The sequence below is a fragment of the Talpa occidentalis genome, unplaced genomic scaffold (genome assembly GCF_014898055.3).
Source record: "Talpa occidentalis isolate TD23 unplaced genomic scaffold, MPIMG_talOcc4v2.1 talOcc4.9, whole genome shotgun sequence".
NCBI classification, from domain to species: domain Eukaryota; kingdom Metazoa; phylum Chordata; class Mammalia; order Eulipotyphla; family Talpidae; genus Talpa; species Talpa occidentalis.
Window position 1 is genome coordinate 56166055 of NW_023605305.1, and position 22753 is coordinate 56188807.

The 22753-nt window shown below is 39.1% G+C and overlaps 1 protein-coding gene across 1 annotated transcript; it reads right to left on the minus strand.

Moving 5' to 3' along the window:
* Positions 1-1200: 1200 nt before the first annotated feature.
* Positions 1201-18344, minus strand: DYNLT5 (dynein light chain Tctex-type family member 5). The gene is made up of 4 exons (XM_037501282.1): positions 18226-18344; positions 7342-7433; positions 2141-2265; positions 1201-1404 (listed from the first exon to the last, which is right to left on the minus strand). Exons 1-4 carry the CDS (start codon positions 18342-18344, stop codon positions 1201-1203), a joined length of 540 nt encoding a protein of 179 aa, XP_037357179.1.
* Between the last annotated feature and the right edge of the window lie 4409 nt (positions 18345-22753).

Consider the following 22753-nt stretch of genomic DNA (forward strand, 5'->3'; position numbering starts at 1 on the left):
ATATATTACCCTTCATTTTTTCCTTAGGCATAGAGCGTTGCTAATTTTCTCCATATGCCTACAATTTGTCTTTGACCTTTAACAAATGTCCTCTAGGCAGCCCACTCACCATCCAAGAATAACGCCACAGAATCATTTTACATGCACACAAAGGGTTGAAAGCGGCATAAAAATAAATGATCCATGGCACACGATACATAAACCAGAAGAAAAATAAGCTATTTCAGCCCCGTAAATTTTAGTGCCATCCATTCAAAACCACATTGGGTCACTTTAGTATTAAATTCATAGGAACAAAATAGTAAATACACATGTTTTATTTGTTAAGCTGCCAGTTCTGTATTTTATGTAAAAATTTGTTAGCCTAGAAAAACCTTTTCAAAGGTACATCAGCCAGTGTATATTTAAAAGCAGTGTCTCTTTCCAATATACGATTTTATGTGCTACAGATAAATTTTACTATTAAGCATCATGTATATTTAATATCACAATGTCTACTTCAGTGCCCTAAAAAGCCTTTGTTCACTTTATAGTTTCCATTATTGAAGAACCAGCATTCAGTTCTCCCACAATTTTGTAAAGTGCAGGCAACCCACAAGAGCTTCTAGTTTTAGCTAGCAGCCCAGTGGGACTACGATAATTGTTATGAAATCGTTAATTCTACCTCAGCAGTTTCAACTGTCAGGTACATGTAACAATAATTGCAGTTAATGAATGCTGCTCAATTTATTAAGTGCAAAATGAAAACCAGTATTCTTTTATATGCAGCACTGAGACATATTAACATTTATCATTTGTGTATACCATGTTGAATATTCTGTCATTTATTGGTCAGGGTATATAGCCATATTTTTAAAGCACTTCCCTTCATTAAGAAACAATGCAGGAAATTTACCCTCTAATTAAAGAATAATAATTTGTACTAAAAGTAATATTTAGTAAGAATCTATATCTATGAAAAACAATCTAGCAGAACCAAGGCTTAGCTCCTTCTTTGGATAAAAAAGATCCTTTCTTGTGCTTGTGCTACCCTCCCCTCCTCCAATCCTGAAAAGACGATGGCAGAGTCTAAACTCTTATACTTGATTGAAATATTCATGTTGTTTCTTACCCAAAGTTTTGAGCACTATAACTTTTCTGTGCATAGATACAGACTATTTCTTGATTTAAAAACGTGAGAACTGGATTCGTTACTTTCAATCATTCAAAGTAAACTGCGTAGACATTTGCAAGAGCAAAGAGAGAAGAATTTCTGAAAATATAAGATGAAATATTGTCACTTTTAGGATCCCAGAGACATCTGCTTCCAATGAGTATGCTCTGACCGCTCAGTTGTCCTATGTGAACGATCACAATCAGCTTATACCGTGGAATCACCAAGTCCTTGACCTGGGCTTTGATTACCTAGAAGTTAAAAAAAAAAGAGAGAGAAAAGAAAAAGAAAGGTACTTTTTTAGCTACAGTGAAATTTAAGCCTCAATCTGTGTCTTAAATATAGTGTGGAACCATAACTATGATTTCCTTCAAATGCTGTCCTCACGAGATAGGATATTCAGCGACAAAATGACAGCATCAGCAATAAATCTACATTTCTAAGGCACATGGAAAAGTTGTAATCCAGAGCACAGAATTTAATGGATTTATTACAGTCTTTGAAAATCTATATTATGGTGGCTTCCCTTCAAAGAATGTTGGCATTAAAGTTCTACTGCCTTGTTCACGTCTAATTAAGGGACCATACATCTGGAGTCTCCTATAATCTGAGTAATCATAAATGCTTATTAAATACTTTGTTATAAAAAGGAAAATACAAAAAATCTGATGGAGTGCCAGTACTTTAGTTGATAAAACTACAAGTGTATTTAAATTTATTTAGAAGCCACATTGTGTGTATTTGATAACACTCAAAGAAACTGCCTTGACTATTAAAATAGTCTATCTCTTACAATAATATTTTATTAATTGGAAGGCTTAAAAATTCACATAAATAGTGTAATAGTGACCTAATAAATATTTCCCAAAAATATAAATAAGCTTTGTTATTGTACTGCAAATTAATTGCCTTCATCAAAAAATAGGGGTTGTGTTTTCAGCAAATATTCTAGTTTTAATTAACACTTTAGGCAAATCACACACGTACCTCAGAAATCGTTTTAGTCATCTGTCTACAGAACTCTGGTTCATATTGTTCATCTTGTAGATAGTGAGTTAGCACATCTTTCAAAATATGATTGACAGTGACCACAGGAAAATGTTTGGTGGGACCTGAAAACACAAGTGAAGTATCTTTCTAAGAATTAATTTCAAATTATATCTACCCATCCAGTAGGTTCTCTGGCAGAGGCAAGAAGACAAGGGACTCATGGTCGTCCCCTTAATAAGGTGTAAGTTTAGGCTCTTACCCAACCTGCAGCCTCTTACCCATCACCACACTTCTCTACAGGAATGCTTCACCAGTCTGATGGAATTCATCCTTCTTTTAAAGAATACTCATGTGTACTCCCTCTTGCTCTTCTTTGAAAATGAACACCGAATAATAGGCAAAGCTTACCTGCCTTTCTCCCTAGTAAATAGTGATCAGATCAGATAGTATCCTTTTCAGAGTCTAAAGGCACAAGAAATGGTTAATGTATCATTTCTGAATTGAAATAATACTCTTAATCAGTATGGATAATTGCTACCTTTTTCTTTTTTTTTTTTTGTGGGACCCTCGCCGGCGACCAGGGAACGAGCCGGCGCTGCAGAGGCTGCGGGCAGCCTCGCAGCCGAGCGCTCAACCGCTGCGCCACCGGGGGAGGCCCGAAAATGGCTACTTTATTGAGTGATTCGACCTGTTAGGCATTTTTGATCATCATTTTATAGGGATTATCTTACATAATCCTCCAGCAAATTTCTGAGGTGAATCTTCTGTTACCTCCATTTCATAGAAGGGAAAACAGAGGTCTAAATGCATGAGTAACCTTATCACAATCACGTAGTGGCAGAGCTGGACTGCATGCCCTGGTTTATCTGACTATTGCTTATGTTCAGAACAGAAGGATGGAACATCTTTATCCTGTACCTCAAGAATCTTACCTGTACCTCCAAGGAATATTAACCTCCCCATCTCTCTGGTTAAGTCCCTCTGTCCTTGTATGATATGAGCCTGTGCCCAGGACCTGGCAAACTGGCTCAATTGTTATTTGCTGATTGATATGGATGAAGGAATGAGATGTGAGATTTATATCCAATTTCATTTTAATAGTCATCAGTATCTTTCAATGTCTATTTTTAATGATGGTATCAGTCAGGGTTTAAGGAAATATATTACATATTCAAGTTAAGATAATTCCAGGAGAATTTAAAAAGTAAGAAGGTGTGGGCAGAGTGTATGTAGGAAATTGGAAGCAGAGCCGAGTTCCCCTTGACCAGTAAAAGCCAGGGTTTTCCTCCCAGCTCACCCCAGGCTTCAGGGATCTGAGAAGGAAACTTACTATATCCCAGAAGAGGAGCTGGAGAAGGTCCCCCCTGGGAGCCACTCAAGTCTTTCTGGTAATGGATGTAAATAGCCTGAGGTGAGCCACAGGCAGAGGAAACAAATACCAGTTCAGACCCTCTCTCCCCCTGATTCCTGCTGAAGTTCCCATTGGTTGAACTTAACCAGAGGTTGTAGCCCATACGCATAGTTAAGTCAGCCGCCTGGAGCTCAATAAATAGTATTTAATTTTGATTATACTGGAATTGTTCATTTAAATTTAAATAAGGGTGGGAAATGAATGTGGACATTCATTCTGCCATGGGTATAATTAGCTACAGTTTTAGTCAGCAGGAATTACTATAGAGGACAGAGACAAGCAGTATTGAATAAGCCTGGGAAAGGTTGGTCCTGACCACTCCTGCTTTTCAGGGTCAGAGATTGGTCACTAGCTCCTTTTGACAAGTTCCCAGATACCTATAGGCCTGGGTCACCCTCCTGAGAATCTTTCAGAAGATTGCTACTCACATAATCTTTTGAGATGAGCCTAATTTGAAAGCGATATTTCCCCTCTCTATTTAAGATACTGAAAAATGGGGCCTCCCTGGTGGCATAAGGGGTTAAGCACAGCACTATGAAGCAATCTCGTAGCCTCTGCAGCACCAATTTGATCCTGGCCAGCCAGCCAGGTAGCTAACCCACATGGCGCAGCAGACCTCTCCTGTCTAGCCCACTGCTCCCCTCAGCAGTGTATTTCAGTAGATCTGCCTGCTCTGTTTCCTGACTGTTCTATTTCTCTGTCTCTGGTGAATCCTCAACCCCCCCCCCCCGCACTTCAGGTCTGTACCCCAGTGTTTGTATGCATAAATAAAATAAAATCTTAAAAAAAATTGGTTATTTAATGTATCTGTGTCTTGGCTCTCTGAAATTGTGGTCATATTAATAATCACCACATTTATTTGTTAGAACTAAATTAAGTAAAATATTTAAAATGTTTAGAGCAGTTCATCCCCCATAAAAATATCACTCATTGGATATTTATTGTTGTTGTTATTGTTGCTATCTCATACTGAGAGAAGGGTCGGAGGGAGTTAGATAGGAGGACGTATAATAGAGCGATAGCGAGGCCGCTGCAGTTGGGAAGGAACCTTTGGGGTAGGACAAAGTTAATGTAGAGACTACCAGGTTCTGTCCAAGAAAGCATATGATGACAGGGCCAGAGTATCTCATGGAAGCTGGGCTCAAATGATGTCTCTCTCTCTATCTTTTGGTTCTACTTTTCATTTTGTTGGCTTTCGTCCTGAGGCAGGTTCTCCGGACATGGCAGAAAAACTGGCCACCAATAGCTTTTGTCTGACCTGATGCTCACAGTATATATCTTAATCAGTGCTTCGGAAAAAGTTTTGTGGAGAACTTTTATATTGATAGGAAATTATATTGAATGTCACAGAAGTTCTCAGTAAGTGAAGTCCTTGAGTCATTCACTTTGAGAAACAATAATACAATGAAAGAATAAACTATTCAAATACATCAATTAATTCTCATAGTCTCCCAATGATATGTGGATGATTATTTCTATTGACAAATGAAGAAACTAAGATTCAAGGATGCTGAAGACCTTGCTAGAACATCATTTACTTAGAAACTGGCAAAAATAGTATTAGAATTCAGATGCTTTGGGTCCTATCGCCTGTATTTTCTTCTATAGTCATGTTTTGTTATTTAATTGTTAAGAAAATGTAAATGGCATTTTATTTGAAAAATATGCTTTCATTTTTCCATTCCTTTCATTCCTTAATTATGCTCATGTTTCATCTCATTCTTAGTGGCAGGAATTATTTATATAAAGGGTGAACAAACATCCTAAACATTTAATATGTGTTTAGGTGATGCAAATATTATTAAGTAGAATGTAAAAAATTAATTAAACACAAGAGTGCTGATGATTGACTGACATTCCCCCCACCTCTTCTGGCCAGCATTGTCTAGACATGAGAAATCTTCATCAAAGATCCACAGAGTCCCTTTCAGCTACAAAATAAACATAACACGGCCAACTGAATCTTTAAAAAATGATTGTCAAGCATAAAATTCTTTAATCATGAAAGAGAACTTCACATAGACTTTTTGGAAGCATATATGGAAAATACTTTATTCTAAGGTATTTCTAAAATTACTCTTTTCTAACGAGGTTTGACTTTCGGTACTTCTTTTTTTAAATAGTTTTTTTTTTTTAGTTTATTTATTTACACAAGAACCGGGGTACAGGCCACATGTGCGCGAGAGGGTGAGAGCATTCACCAGAGATAGAGTGGGGAGCAGAACAGGCGCTGACTGAAATATGCTGCTGAGGGGAGCAGTGGGCGAGACAGGAGAAGTCTTCCACACCATGTGGATATCTCGCTGGCTGGCCGGGCTCGAACCCATGCTGCAGAGGCTGTGACAGCTTCACAGCACGGCCCTCAACCACCTGCAACACCAGGGGAGGCCCTCAACTATCAGTACTTCTAAAACTGATGAAATGATTTAGTTTGTTTATTTGAGAAACATAAGTTATAAAAATATATCCTTATGAAGAAGAAACACAAGCCTTCATATTTCAATTCCTGATTCAATTCCTGATTCAAATCCTTTTGGTATGCAGAGCCTTAATAGGCACCAAATGGCTAAGATCAAGTGAGAGAAAGCCTTACCCAAACTTACTTTGCCTAACTGACTGGCTAGATTTAGGACAGAAGTGATGAGATTAGGATTCGGTTAGCTCTCAGCGTCTGGTTTCATGTGGAAGCCATTTGGTAGAAGCTGCCATTGCCCCCACATTTCTCAGGTTTCAGAGGCTGACCTACATTTCCAAAAGTACAAACAGTGTCTTCTGAATTAAATCTCAAAAGTTTTGATTGGCTTGAACAATAAAAGGGTTATATGCTACGTCTGCATCAGTCACTGTTAAGGTCAGCTTATGGACCAAGGTGGTCATGATGGCAGTGTGGGGCTTCCCCAAAGGAAAGTGAGTAAAATTTCCAAAAGCATCATAAAAGTAAATTGGGTGACAGAAATATTCTCTGTGTACCACAGACACTGTGAAAATACCAGTGGACTGACTAATTATGGAAACTCGTCATCTGCAAAGTCTTGGGAATTACTGTGGAAAACTGGCTACAAGGTCTACTGGGATGCACTGATGGCCTATAATTTTCTTGGGGTTAGCTTGTCACAAACGGAAACACTTGGTCCATAGAGTCTTCCTCTGGTCATTGGTAAGTCTCTGTGGAATTTCTATATAGCAGTAATCATATATGGATTCAGATAATAGTGTGCAGGTATGCACTTAGAGAAAACAAGTGAGTCTATGAGGAAACACAAATTAGGAAAGACACTCACTATGGACTCCACTTGGGAATATAGGGGCAGGTGCAAAGATCTTTGTTTTCAATGCCCCAAAACCTCAGTGGGAAGGAATAAACATCTCTGTCAACAGGGGACCAGGCATCATTTGCCTTTGCCTTGAAGACTTTTTTCTTCACCTATCAACATTGGTCGGTGGTGTTGGATAAAATTTTAAAACACATCACTTACATTTAACTCACACATATATAAAATAACTTCATAAGATAACCCAGAAATACTCAGTGAGCTTCTTAATTCAGTACTATCCTATGTATGCCAGTGCCTCCCAATGAATTGCTTGATATTTAGGAAACACTGATAAAGAAAAGTAGGTACTGGGTTTTGTTTCATTTTATGTAGCATCAAAGAACTCAATTAGTTAAGTTCCTTTATATTGACCTAGGATTGATGGTAATACCAGCTTATCAGATAATATTTTAAGAACATGTCATTCACCAAATTAGAAGTTTGAAATGGGCATGAGTGATAAAATAACACACCCAACTGATAGGTGTTTTCCATCCGAACTGGAAGGAGAGGAGCTTCATCACTCTGGTTAGGTTCATCCATGTAAGACAAGGTACTCACAGAACTAAAAGCAGGAGAGAACACACATTTCAATAATCATCATAGCAATAATAACAAACAGAATTTTGCGTTCAGTGAAAGTCTTTCAAAAATGATGTTTTCTCTAAGAAAATTTCAAGCAAATCTATGGACTATCCCAGTGACATACATAAAATTTAAAACATTTTAGAGATGAAAACATCAAGGCATAGAGAAACTACTGAAGCAGGTCTCAGTGTAGTGGTTGAAGTCCAAAGTGAAGTGCCAGGTCATCTGATGACCCAGAAAGTGTTCGTAGGTTGGTCAGTCTGTGGGATAATAGAGCACATGTTACAAAAAACATTGTCGATCATGTCTCTAGCATAGATGTAAAGGCTTTCCTCAGAGTGGATAAAGTACACAAAAGGGACTGGAGAATTATATTGGACACTTAAGATGTTGGGAAACAATTCGATATCTACATGGGTGTGATAAAGAGTTCGCTATTTTATATACCTCACAAATCCCTTCAGTTGAAAAAGAAAAGCGAGAAACTCACCAACATGATGAGAGAAACCACAACTTGTACAAACTACTATAAATCAATAAATACCAATCACCTTTTCAACATTAAGAAAGGGTTTGGGCTTGGTTACCAAGGCCATATCAGCTTATCCAGGTGCTGAATAGGAGAGACCCAGGCAGAGGCCCTAATATCTCCCCAGCACTATTTAATTCAATTCAATTCAGAGGAAATTCAACTGTCACTAATGGCAGTCTCAGAACACTGTATCCCCCACTTCTCTCCACCTGTGACAATGGAGGTTAAGACAGATGTCATTTCAAAGGAGATGATGTAATTGTGTGTGTGTGTTTTCAGAGTGGCCACAGTTCTAAGCAGGTTACATTTTTGCTTTTATCTTAAATGAGAAATAGATTTGTTCTTAACCTTTTGGGATTTTTTTTTCTGCAATGAGTTTATAATACTTAAATACTTCATTCTCAGCTGTTTGGAATTAGTGAGCTTCTTGCAAATTGATATTTTAAGAAAATCATGGGTAATCTATTTTTAAAAATCCTTTCAAACAATGCAATTTACACAATATATTAAAATTTACCCACCCAGCCTAAGAAAGTGATGCAAGAAACTATGGTTGCTTGTTCATGAAGGATTTCTGGATTAGTGATTTAGTCTTCATTCTTGTAACACCTGCTTTCCTCAATTTTCTGCTGCCCTTTGAAGTAGCAAACAACCTGTTCAGCCACATTGGCTGCAGGTGTTGTGGGCAGTGCCACAGATGATAGCTTCTGTTTAAAAAACCCAAAGTTGCATAAGCCCCTCGATTGTAAGATAAGCCAGTCTGTCCCAGAACTATACATGCTACTTTTAACTTTGCAAAACATTTCCCATCAATTATTTCACTTTACCATCACAATACCCTTTAGGTAAAGAAAAGAGTCATTATTCTACCCATTTCAGAGATAAAGGGAAGGAGGCAAAGGGCTTAATATATTTATAGGAAAGGCTGACTTAGATTTCAAACATTCTATTTACTTCTTAGTGAAAAAGTCACACATCACATCTGACAGATGAAAATAGGGCAGCGACTACCTGAAATATTTAATTACTGAAATTAGAACTTACTTGCACAAACATACAAAAATATTAATGAAAAACCAATTATTTTTCTGCTGAACAGTTATTACAAACCCAGGGAAAGAGAATAGAATTGGTACAAAGTTCATATTACCATAAGTTAGGTAGGAATCAAAGACAAAACAAGTAAGGATTTTGTTAGCATTTTCTTTTTTTTAAAGATTGATTTATTTATTTATACAAGCACTGGGTATAGTCAGAAGCGCGGGAGGGTGAGAGAATTCACCAGAGACAGAGTGGGGAACAGAACTGGCAAACTGACGAAATACACTGCTGAAGGTTGCAGAGGGCACGGCAGGAGAGGTCTGTTGCGCCCTGTGGGTCTGTTGCTCCATGTGGGACCCTCCCTGGCCGCCAGGGATCGAACCGGTGCTGCAGAGGCTGCGGGCAGCTTTGCAGCCCAGCGCTCAACAGCTGTGCCACCAGGGGAGGCCCAAGTAAGGATTTTTATACACAGTCCCCACTATTGCTATCTTTCATGGTACTGAAAAAAATGATAATCAGTGTATGTTACAATGCTTCCAGTATGAGATTGTTAAATGTCATAGGGCAGCTTAAAAAATCCAGGGACCTTGGAGTCAGTTTTGTAGAGGAGATAAAGACATTGTGGATTGAGTTTTTCAGGTATTTTGCTGAAACTCTTCCTTGGGGTGTACATAGAACATTTTGTAGACTAGTTTCTGATTTTCTGAAGATGATTTTGTTCAGTGTCTTTATTTCCTTAGTGATCATGTAAACAGTGTATGCTTATTGCAAAAAGTTAAAAACATACATAAAAAAATATGTAAAATTACAAACAAAAATACTAACCTTCATGGTTATTGAAGCACTGTTAACATTAGAAGCTTTTTTCTGGATATGATTTTATATATGGGATCACACTGTAGATGATATTTTAAAAATTTCAAATGTTATGGGTGAATTGGTGAAGGAAATTCTATGGGGACTACCCCTGTGGGTGAAGGGGGGAAGCAAACATTGTTTAAAAATGAACAATGATGCAAAATATATATAAATTAAAAATGAATAAATAAATAAATTCCAAATGTATTATGCGCAGCTTTCTATGCTAATAACTAGCAATCTAAATCAATATTTTAAATATCAGGACAGTATTTAATACATGAATATACTGCATTTTGTTTAATCATTTATTTTCTAGGCCACTTAAGTTGTTTCCAGTATTATATTGCAACATTCTAATATTATTTAAGAAAAGCTGTAATGAGGGCCTCCCCGGTGGCGCAGCGGTTGAGCGTTGGGTTGTGAAGCTGCCCGCGGCCTCTGCGGCACCGGTTCGATCCCCGGCTGCTCCCCGGCCACCGGAGGAGGATCCCACATGGTGCGCAGACCTCTCCTGCCACCCGCTGCTCCCCTCAGCAGTGTACTTCGGTCCTTCTGCCTGCTCTGCTCCCCACTCTGGCTCTGGTGAATTCTCTCACCCTCCCGCGCTTCTGACTGTACCCAGTGCATGTATAAACAAAACAAACAAATTAAATAAATAAATAAATAAATAAATAAATAAATAAAAACATGCCTCTATAAAAAAAAAAAAAAAAAGAAAAGCTGTAATGAACATGGTGGCAAGTACTGCCATTTGCTTTCTAGTGTGATTCTCTTCTTTTTCCTTGGTAACAGAACCCTAAATTTGTGGGAATATTTAATGCTAAATTAAAGATAATTTCTTTTTTAAAAATATTTATTTATTTGTGCATACAAAAACTGGGGTACAGGCCAGAGGTGTGGGGGGTGAGAGGATTCACCAGAGACAGAGTGGGGAGTAGAACAGGAGAATTGACTGAAATATACTGCTGAGGGGAGCAGCAGGCGAGTCAGGTGAGGTCTGCTGCCCTGTGGGTCTCCTCCCAGGCCAGCAGAAGATCGAACTCATGTGGGAAGCTTCATAGTGCTGCTTCTTAACCTCTTGTGCCACTAGGGAGGCACCATTAAAGACAAATTCTAATACTCTTCTAATGTTATTGTGTACATGTAGCTTTATGAGCCAATGAAATGTGAGTAGAAATTCTGAAAACTTCCTTAAAAGAGCTAATTCAACCAAGAAGAGCCATTTATATATATATCCTTGAATGTCAATGTGGATAATCTGCAAATGGGATGTGGATAATGTGGATATGAGGGCAAGAGCTCAGCAGCTATTTTGGGTCATAAGATGACCTATGGATTACAGATCATGAAGACAATCTCCTTGAACTGCTTTTGTTTTCTCTTTTAGTAAGAGAAAAATATATTTCTATATTTGTTTAAGTCACTGTTGTTTGAAAAGTATTATTATAAGGAGAATTAGCTATAGCTGATAGAAATTCTCATACTGAAGGATGCTGCAAGTAATAGAGCATGGAACTTGGAATTATTTTGTGGAGGCAAGAGGATTTGGGGGAGTGAGAGTTCAGTTATTTTGGGGGAAACCTGGCACCCCTTATCACACAGAGGGAAAATATTTGTTTAGTCTCTTACTTTCCGTACCTTGGAAGGCTGACCATGTATCCATCATGGAAAATTATAGGAAAGTATTACCTAAAAAACCTCTGGTATTTTTTTTTGGGGGGGGGTGTCTTTTATTGAGGTTGAATTGACATGTAACATTATGTTAATTTCAGGGGTATGGCATGATGTGTTATTTGCATATATTACAAAATGATTCCACAATATGTCTAGTTAACATCTCTCATGCATGGTTCATCCTTAGGAAGTTTTTTTTTCCTTGTGATGACAACTTTTAAGATCTACTCTCTTGGGAGCTCTCAAATATACACCACAGTATCAGGAACTATAGTTCCCATGCTGTATATTAAAATTCCCATCACTTATATATTTTAAAATTACAAGATTTTATGTTTATCGTATTTTTAAAAACTGAAATCTGCTAGCTTCTTCATTATAGTAGGACAGATTGGAAAGTAGAATAGAGAAGACTAAAGGAATGAGTAAATTGTTCAGAAAAATAAGATACTTATTCCTTGGAAAAAAGACAAAAGTAAGAGATAAAATAGTAAAAATGCTGGCAATCTGGGCAAATGACATTAAACCATAATATGGGCTTAGTAAATTGTTAGCATTTTACAATTTGGAATTATCAATATCAGCTCCAAATACTAATGTAGAAAAACTTGTACATATTTTCTATTGATAAACAACTTTACACAAACCTTTTAAATATTTAAAGATTAAAAACATGAACCTCACTTTCATGGGAAACCTGACACTAAACAATTCGTAGATGACCTGCTTCTGGGCCAGGATTTTTTGTATGTAGCTGAGCAGTTTCCTCACTGCAATCTAATGCAGTCAGGCCTCCACACAAAGGTTTGTAAAGAAAAAGAAAATTTAAAAAAAGGCTATAATGCAGAAGAAGAGAGGCAGAAGGAAAAAAAAAAAACGAGATGCTCAAAAAGCAAATTAAACATTTTATTTATTTTTTTTGTAAATTAGAAACTTTAATCACTTGTGCCATACACACAGCACAATAAGTTTTCTGGGTGTATGTCATGATACTATAAGTGGATGAGTTTCATTTGTCTACAACCACACTTTTCCCAGTTTATAATAATAACCCTTCTAGAGCCATGATCTCATTACAAAAGGAATGCTGTAGTTGACTTCATTGTTAAGTGCCAAAAATGTTCATGCTGTCTTTGTGCTTCATCAGCTCATTGGCATGTATGGAGGAAAGAAATTGCAGTAGGCAAGATGTGTCCAAGAGAGCTGAAAAGTTTTAGGAAGGTAGGTAGATTAAAAGTAAATTCAAGAAAACTAAAAGTTTGACATAGAGTACTGGTTAAACATTGAACAAATCAACTACTATTATTCTAGGCAGAAGATAACAACTTGTAACCCAACACGAAATTCAGTTAATATTTGGAATCACATCTGCTTTTGGCGAAGATAGACTTGCAATTAACCTAGATGCAGAAATAGCTGCATGAAATCGGTCCATAATAACATAAGAAAGATTTTCCTTCCTATATTGTTTCTGGTTGACATGAGAAACATCTCATGATAATTCAACAGCCTATGTTCTTATTATGCAGAAAAGCAGCAAGAAAAAAATAGCTAAGGATCTGGAACATATTTGTTTTTTAATGAAATTAAATTTTCTTAGTACCTTACAAATTTGCTTGGTGAACATTCCTTGAATTACACAGAAAAACTACAAGGCATCTCATATCTTTTTGTAATTACTGTTAGAGGTAGAAACAATAATTTCAATTAAATCATTCAATATCATTGAATTATTGAGAATTCATTTGCAAACATTTTTACTGCCATTTTTACTTAGATGTTTAGAAGCTGCATTAAGAAATAATTGAATGTGTAACTGGCCTTGGAGCCATTCATTTAGTACATTAAAGACATCAGACTATTATTTGTATCTTTTATTTGCAATTGTGAAATGCCTGAAATGACCATATTTTGAATAGTGTCCTGTCAGCATGCTTTTACCAAAAAAAAAAAAAAAAAAAAAAAAAATTCTGAAATCATGTGCTGCCGCCCAGTGGAGATATTTCAGAGTGCACAGAGAAAAAAGGATTCAAGGTATAAATTCGTATACTTGTTCTTTGGTTTTTCCTCATTCTTTCAAAAAATACTTATTTACAATTCTTCAAATAAAATTTTACTGATTTACCATTACTTTATAAATTTTGGGAGTAGAATTTCCCATCTTGACCTGTGCTTAGTCTCACTGAAGCGGGAAGTACTGGTAATACAAGGCGGAGCCCCTGTCCATGAGAAAGAGGATGTAGAATATAAGATTGTTGCCTCGCAGAGTAGTATGGTTGGGAGTGGCAAGGGATGAGGGAAAGATTTCTCAAAGTCCATGTGTGTTTGGAGTAATGAAAAGCTTAGAGGGGCTACTGGGGAAGTAATGTGCAGCCCCACCCAAAGGCAGTCTCCTATTCATGAGAATTAAGTACAGAGGTGGGGCAAGTATGCAGGGAATGTACATTCATGGGGGTTGCAGTTATTGGGGAGTAAGCTAGGGTGGAGTAACCAGGGGCTATTTCCTGGGGGCCTTCATTGTTCCCGCTGATCAAAGCATATTATCTATATATATCTATATATCTATATATATATATATCTATTCTTACCTTACTTTCTGCTAATGTTTTCAAGTAAGGTATGTTAGCTAATCTTGTAATCATTTGTGAGAATATAGATGTCTATTATTTAAGCCATCCAATGTATGTATTTTGTTATGACAGCTTGAGTTGATTTATACAGGCTCAGATTGATATGCTAGCAATGGGGGTAGTGCTAAGTAGTTGGGTTCTGGATATTTTTTCAAACTTTGCCCAACAATTTCATTATAGTTGGAAAGAAAGGGTTAAGTTGTGAGCATATTGAGTGAAGTATCAGATATTGAAGTGAAGTGTCAGCAGGCAGTTAATGGCTGGATTTTGGGAGAGACTTGTGGGCTGGGGATATAAATACAGGGATACAATGCTATATCTTACTCACTAGACTTGCAGAGATTCCCAAGAGGATATGTGTAGGATAAGAAGAAAGGGGGCTGTCCTACATAAAGAAACCAGGGAGAAGCAAAAGGGCCAGAGAAGACAACTGAGAAGGAGGGTCCTGTCAGGTAGAAGGGAAACAGGAGAGTGTGGGTACTGAAGTCAGGCGAGGAAAGTGTTTCCAGGAGAAAGACTGACAGTGTCAAATGTTGTTGAGAGGTCAAGTAAGACAAGGACCAGGCATTGACCACTGGGTGAGAAAGTGAAAGTCATTACGATCTTGACAAAAGCAATCGCATGAGCTTGGGACAATGTGCTTTATTCACAACTGTGTCTTTAGCACCGGGAACAATGCTCATAACTGAAATGTGTCCGATGAGTTAAATACTTCTTTGATGAAGTCAGTATTTTCATTTTATAGATAAAATGTTAAGATCCAAAGAATATGAAATAATAACTTGTTAAGCAGAAAATCCAGGGCTCAAACTCAGGTCTGGTATGAACCCAAAGGCCCAAATAATAATAACAATAATAATAATAATAATTGACACTAGCTCTGTACTTAGATGTGCCAAGAATCATTCCATTTATTTATTTATTTACTTACTTTCTTACTTTATTGAGGTAACATTCATTGGTTTACAATACTGTATATGATTGAGGGGGAGTCTCTCCCCAGCTAGAAGGGGTTTTGAGAAAGTCAAAATATCATAATACACAGAAATTAATTTTAAATACAGGACTCAAATATGTATACTCTTACAGAATGTAGTGTTGTGTGTATTAGGCTGGGTGCCTATAGGGAGATGAGAATTGGAATGGGGAAGGGGAAGAAAGATGTCAGGTGAACACGAGAGGGACTTGCCCATATTAGCTCTGGTCCTAAGAGACAAGGTACTATAGGGCCTCCCCTGGTGGCGTAGCGGTTGAGCGCTGGGTTGCGAGGCTGCCTGCAGCCTCTGCAGCACCGGTTTGATCCCTGGCCACCGGCGAAGGTCCCACAAAAAAAAAAAAAAAAAAAGAGAGACAAGGTACTATAAAATGATAAAATACTATTAACTTTGGTCCTACACTCCAACTGAAAATAAATGGAAATGATAAAAATATCTTCTCCACCTAACCTACAGGGCCTGTTGATAACCATGGATACCCCATATGTAAAATGGTTTAATAACTGATCAAGTACAAGATGCTATGAATTGTTGTGGCTTAATTTAGGCACATGGCTATTTCAGTTTTCTCAAGCTTTTCTTTTTTGGAGGGGACGCTGCATCTCAGTGAGATCTTGCTGGAGGTTTTAGTTTGAGTTAGATGGCAAAAAAATATATCCCTCAGCTCCCACCTTCTAATCTCTATTCTTATCCTTCAGTTATCAAAATGAGGAAAAAAGTCTGGCAATGTCTTTTTTTTATTTCATGGTTATGTTTTTATTATTTTTGGGTTTTTAATTTTGTATATTTTCTACATCATTTTTCATTTTTGTACAATGTATGCATTTTCTTTTTTTTTTTCAATGTATGCATTTTCATCTTGGTTATAGTCCCCGTACAATTCTCACCACATTTGTTTTGATCCTACTCCCTTCTCCCCCCAAGGAGTGGGTCTCTGGTTTATAGTTGCTTGCTGATTTTGATTTTTACTTTGTTATAATTAGTCTTTTTTCTGATCCCTTATTTAGGTTTTCTAAATTCCTGTTATGAGTAACAGCAATGTCATTTTTAACTGCACATTAAGCAACTTGCTGTAGTATAGGTTGAAATAATAGATTAAAGTGATCACATTTAATAAGACTTGTTTACTGTCTTTCCCACCAGATTATAAACTCCACAAGAGCCAAAACTGTCTTAGTTTTTTCCACCAGCTAGCACAGTGCCTGGAATGTACTTACTGGTCAATAAATATTTATTTCAAGTGAGGTAACAAATACAATCTTTTCCATCTTTATGTGGATAAAAATGATCAGTTGGTTCTCAGTTTACTTGAAAAATAATCTCCAGTTTAGAAAGTTATTCACCTTTTTATGCCAATGTGTGGCACAACAATTAATACACACTAGATGCTCAATAAACCCTGAATAAGTGAAAAAGTTAAAGCATATAGTTTGACTTAACTAGTGTGTTAAATGCCATTGTAGGCTCAAGTAGAGAGTGATGTGATTCATACTCAAGGTCCTAGTAATCTGACTTTACTGTATTTTTTTTTAAAGTGGTTTGTGTCTTAATACTGAATTCTTTTTTTTTATTATTATTTATTTATGCAAGCAATGGGTACAGACATAAGCGCAGGAGGGTGAGAGAATTCACCAGAGCCAGAGCGGGGAGCAGAGCAGGCAGAAGGACCGAAGCCCACTGCTGAGGCGAGCAGCAGGCGGCAGGAGAGGTCTGTGCGCCATATGGGACCCTCCTCCGGTGGCCAGGAGCAGCTGTGGATCGAACCGGCACTGTAGAGGCTGCGGGCAGCTTCGCAACCCAGAGCTCAACCGCTGCGCCACAGGGGAGGCCCACTTTACTGTAATTTTGACTTTAGGCAAAAGAGAGATTTTTTAAACTCTAATCTTAGACTTGACCTTCTAGTGAAGACAATAAGTCCAGATATCATGTCACATGATACTGGGAAGGAAACTTAACCTCACAGCTTCTGTTTCCATTTTAAGAATATGACAACACAATCTCAGGCTTCTGAAGACTGAGCTGCCAACAAAAAAGCTGTCACTGCAAATACCTGCTGTAACTCATGCATTTAAATAGAAGGTTCTGGTGAATGAACCAGTTGAAGAAGCTTCATCAATGCAAGTAACACAGAGATTGCCAATTTTCAGGGAATGAGAATACTTGACTATAATCAAAAGGTGATGTTGCCATTGCTAATTCTGTACATTTGGAGCCTCCACCTATCTTTTTTTTTCATTTGTATAAGGAAGAGATAATCTATCAAAGAGAGATTGTATTTATAATCCACATCCAGGATTGGAAAGTAGAAAATTTTTTTTTAAGATTTATTTTTTATTTATACAACAGCTGGGGTACAGGTCAGAGGCGCAGCAGGGTGAGAGGATTCACCAGAGACAGAGTGGGGAGCAGAACAGGCAGACAGACCGAGGGCACTCCTGAGGGGAGCAGCGGGCGCCACAGGAGAGGGGGTTTGACAGGAGAGGTCTGCCGTGCCATGTGGGCATCTTCCTGGCCGGCCAGGAATTGAACCTGCGCTACAGAGGCTGCAGACAGCCTCACAGCGCTGCACTCAATCCGCTGCACCACCGGGGAGGCCCCGGAAAGTAGAAATTTATATCAGTGCTTAATATACTCTGAGAGTAAACAGAATGAATTTCATAATTGTAATGGAAATTGTTTCCAATTCTTCTGGTGTGTGTTCCACAAGACACACCAGCTCCTGCTTCCCAATCACAGAGATTAATAAATATACCTTATCTTTAATCCTGTGGAGACCGTTAAGAAGGAAAGTCTATTATATAAGTTTATTGACCTCAAAATCAGGTAATTTGTTTTTTTCCCAGTGGCAGTCAAAACGAAATATCATCAAAGTATTAAAAATCGATCTATCTTTTTAGGAGAGGAAAAGCAATATGTAGTTAAAACTAAAATAAAGCTTTGACCCATTAATTATACAAACAAGCAGAAATTTATGTACTGAAAAGAATGTGAACATTATGACCTTGCTTATTCAATAATTAAATTTAAGTTACTCACTTTTTTGTGTGACCATGAAGGTCTTTCCACCGGGATTCATTGCAATTTAGAGAAGACACACTCCCCCTTTTCTTCAATGAATGAATGACTCTTTCTTTAGCAGTGTCTGACATCATCATTACCTATAGGAGAAACTTTTGTAAAGTACCAAAGATCTGAAAATATTTTAATTAGTATAACAAAACGAATTAATTTTAAATAAAATACACAGATAGTTTTCCTACCACTTTTGAATGGGGAGGTGAGGTTTCTTCAGAGTGATATTTAGCATATATTGTTATTTTTGTTAAAATAACTGGAAAAATAATACTAAACACTTTGACGCAGTGTTGTACTTAATTTACATAAGCAGATACTAATTAAGCTGCAGCAAAATGCCTAACTGCACAATAGGTTAAAGTCATTGAGAAAAGATAGTGAGGTACACAAGAAAGATGTCCTACACCATGGTTATTATTTTAAAAATTAAAATTAACTGTCTTCCCCAGGGGGTATTTTTTTTTAAGCCATAGTGATTTACTTTGTAAATAGCACATTTTAATAATTTGTTGGAAAACATACTCCCTTTTCACAAATACTTTTTAAAAGGCTGGCAGTAGGAATGGATTTCTCAGAATTTAGACTATAACTCTATTACCCCACTGCCCAAGTACAAATTTAGCTACTTCTTTAGATTATTTTATAATCTGTAAATCTGAAAGCCTTAACAAGGAAGCCCTGTGCTAGCCACTAAAACACAGAACCAAGACAGTCTCCACCTGCAAGGAGGTAGCCATTGAGTGGGTAGGGCAGGCAAGCACACAGCCTAAAACCCCAGTGTGCTCTGTGGCAGGATGGGGAACAGCACGATGATACTGAAGGGCACACAAATATGGCAGAGGTCTTTTATGTCAGGAAGCAAGGCAGTGGTGTGCGTGCAGTTGTGTGACTATGTGTGAGTGTATGCATGAATGTGAACATCTCTCTGGGTATGTGTGTCTGTGTACATGAACAAGGTGTTCCCATGAGGGTATTATGCTGTGTGAACAAGTAAGTGCATCTGTGTGAATGAGTGTGTACACATGTAACATATCTCTGCATGTGCCTGTGTAATGAGTGATTTTCTGTGTACCTGAGTGAATGTGTGGCTTTCTGTGTCTGTCTGTGTGCGATGTGTCTGTGCACTGAATGTGTGTATATGAACTTTTCTCTGTGTATCTGTGTGCATGAATTTAGCATCTAAGTGTACATGGGACCATGCACTTGTGTTGGTGTGTGAGCATCTCTGTGCATGCTTGTGTGTGCATGAGGGTCTATGCGTGTGAATAGGGCACAAAGCCTCCTTAAGTGGGTCATTTAGGTTCTGCTCCAGTCGGCCTGCTAACATGTTTCCAAAGCTGCCTGGCTGGCCAGAGCTGGAATCGGAAGTTCCCCAGGAGGGTCAGCAGGCCCTGGTGCCAGGTGCCAGGCAGTCCTCAGGCTGCAGACCCGGCTGGCCAACTCTGACCAGGACATCAGCTTAAAACCCAGACAACAGACCAATGGGGAGCCAAAGGCCAGCGCCCCCATCCAGCTCCCATATATGAGGTCACTTTTTTGTTTTCATCCCTCCAGTTTTATTAACTTTGTTTACCAAACCATGTAATTGGGAGTACAGCTTGCACCTCTGTATGTGCAGATGCTTCACAAACTCTCCACCAAAACTCTAGGGGCAAGCTGCCAGCATCTTACCACCTCCCCTCTTCTACCCCCTCCTCCTTTCCCTCTGGTAACTAGTATATATTATTTTTTGCTGTTTTGCCAGTTTGTTCTCTTTAGTTTGTTATACGTTTTCTTATTTGTTGCATGGGAGGAAGACCATGGCACCAGAGAAATGTTGGCCAGGGCAAGCCATTTCTCAACACAGGGTCCCTTCCTCTCAACACTCACTCCCCCTGGAACTAGAGTTTCTCTCTCTCTCTCTCTCCCCCCCCCCCACGTCACCCCCCCCCTCCTCTCTCTCTCTCCTCTCACCTCCAAGCTGTTGCCCTGGGGCGCTGTGGATAATGAGCACTTACTACGGGGCTGCGGCTACAGGCACTGCTTGCGCAAGAGCTCTGGCATGGCTCTTCCACTGCTGACACTAGCAGGGAGTGTGGTTCGTGCTGCTCAGACCTTCCTCTGCCCGCAGCCACAGGCATACTCCCTGGGGACACCCGGTTGTCTCCTAGGCGACTTCCTCAAACAGAGTCACCCCCCCCCCACTCCCGCCCTGCCAGAGTGGCCCCGCCGGTCCTCTAAACCACCCCTGAAGATGTAAAATCTCTTGTCACTAAGGTTAGGAGGGTCCTCCCTGAACTTTGCTGCTGCATCCTGGGGTGGTAGTGAGAGGGCGGTGAACTGACATCCGAAGAGCCAGGAAGACCTCTGGGACTGGAAAGGCAACCTGTGGGTCTTCGTCCAGTTTCTTTTCCTGCAGATGTCAGGGGCTGGAGTGGAAAAATGCTGCCATTTCCTAAGACAGGAAATCAGAGGCACAAAGAGAAAGTAAAATGACCCCTTTTCTTCCTCTGACCATGATGCTGCTTTCCACCAGTTCCCTCCAAGGCACACATGGTTGATGGTATGGGTAATTGACTAGAGTTTACCTTTGCCAGGGAGGAAAACCTAAGTGACTCCATCTTGCATCCACGCAGATGGCCTGACATAGCAATTGCCCTACCCCGGGAAGATAATTCTCCCATTATTTCTTTCAGGTGTACAAACTATATTTGTGATCTGTATATAACCGTTGAATGTAATAGAACAAAGATGCACTGTTGACACATCCTCCTGACCTACATCCTTCACATCTGGGTATTCGTCTTTTAGTCTTAAACAAGAATGATCACAAGTACTTAGCTGGGTATAAGAAGATGTTGGGTGGTGTGGATCCCATCTGGGTACCAAGTCCCATCTATCCATTCCAGTGGTGGAGGATCCCTGTGTGCAAGTTGTCCTTCATTTTCAAATGTGTTTAATGGATGTGCCTGCTTTTTCTTTGGACTCAAATTACCTTGCTGGTTTTGGGGAACTTATTTTTTCCCACAGCTACACACACCAAACTGGCAAACAGCTGTAGTTCTATTTAGTTGTCACAACAGCTCTGTCAAGAAAGGGTTGCTCTCCCTTTACAGATTTAGAAAATTTAGGTTCTAAGATACTAAATAATATGCCCAGCTCCCCCGCCCACCAAATTAGGAGCTTATCTCTTGTGCATTACGTAAGGGGTTCCATTTTCCCTAACACTAATCTTGCCAACTCATTAATATTTAAGAAATTTTGAGGGCCTTCCTGGGGATGTAAGGGATTGTCTCCACACTGTGAAGCTATTCACAGTCACTGCAGCACAAGTTCAATGCCTGGCCAGGGAGCTACTCATATGGCACAGCAGACCTCTCCTGTCTCACCCGCTGTTCCCCTCAGCAGTGGATTTCAGTAGATCCACCTGTTCTGCTCCCCTCTCTGTCTCTGGTGAATCCTCTCACGCCCTCCACCTCTGGCCTCACCCCAGTTCTTGTATGCATAAATAAATATAATAAATCTTTTAAAAAATTAAGAAATTTTGAAATGAAGGATTTGGGACCTGGAGTCACCAATGCATAACTACATGACCCTTCTTCTGCCTTAATAATTAATCTCAGAGGCCCTCCTCAAATCAAAACCAAATCCCCAAGAAAACCTCAGGTAGTAGACAATCATTAGAGGAAGAAATGAGATTGCGAAGCAACTAGCCAAGCCTATGGCCCTGAGTGCTCAGTGGAGTTAGCATCCGCCACAGCAGCAATATATGGGAATAACAGTAGAACCTGTCTGGGTTAAAATAGTGTTGAAAAAAGAGCTTTCAAGTATTCTGGCCTAACCTAATCCCTATTTACAAAAAAGAAAAAAATGAGAAATGATTATTTATTGACTACTATGTATTAGATAAGATTGTTGGGTGACAAATGTTATTTAATTTATACAGTAAGGATTTTTTAAAAAAGATTTATTTATTTATACAAGAACTGGGGTACAGGTCAGAGGCACAGGAGGGTGAGAGAATTCACCAGAGACAGAGCAGGGAGCAGAACAGGCAGGTGGACCGAAGGCACCGCTGAGGGGAGCAGCAGGCGAGACAGGAGAGGTCTGTCGCGCCATGTGGGTTTTTCCCTGGCTAGCAGGGGATTGAACCCATGCTGCAGAGGCTGCAGACAGCTTCACAGTGTGGCATTCAACCCGCTGCACCACTGGGGAGGCCTATACCAAAAGGATATTAACTTCCATTTTTAAAGATAAGGAAATAAGGAGCCTCCCCGGTGGCACAGTGGTTGAGTGCCATGCTGTGAAGCTGTCCGCAGCCTCCGCAGTGCCGGTTCGATCCCCAGCCACAGGGTGAGAGTCCCACATGGCGCGCAGACCTCTTCTGCCGTCCGCTGCTCCCCTCAGCAGTATATTTCGTCAGTCTGCCTGTTCTGCTCCCTGTTCTGTCTCGGGTGAATTCTCTCACCCTCCCACGCTTCTGACTGTACCCAGTGCTTCTATAAATAAA

What these genes read in the sequence shown, in the direction of transcription:
- DYNLT5 (XM_037501282.1), bottom strand. Translation starts at nt 18,344, where the DNA reads ATGATGATGTCAGACACTGCTAAAGAAAGAGTCATTCATTCATTGAAG. An exon ending in GGAAAACACCTATCAGTTGG is followed by an intron (nt 2,266 to 7,341) that starts GTGTGTTATTTT and finishes TTGTGTTTTCAG; the next exon opens with GTCCCACCAAACATTTTCCT. An exon ending in TGACTAAAACGATTTCTGAG is followed by an intron (nt 1,405 to 2,140) that starts GTACGTGTGTGA and finishes TTTAACTTCTAG; the next exon opens with GTAATCAAAGCCCAGGTCAA.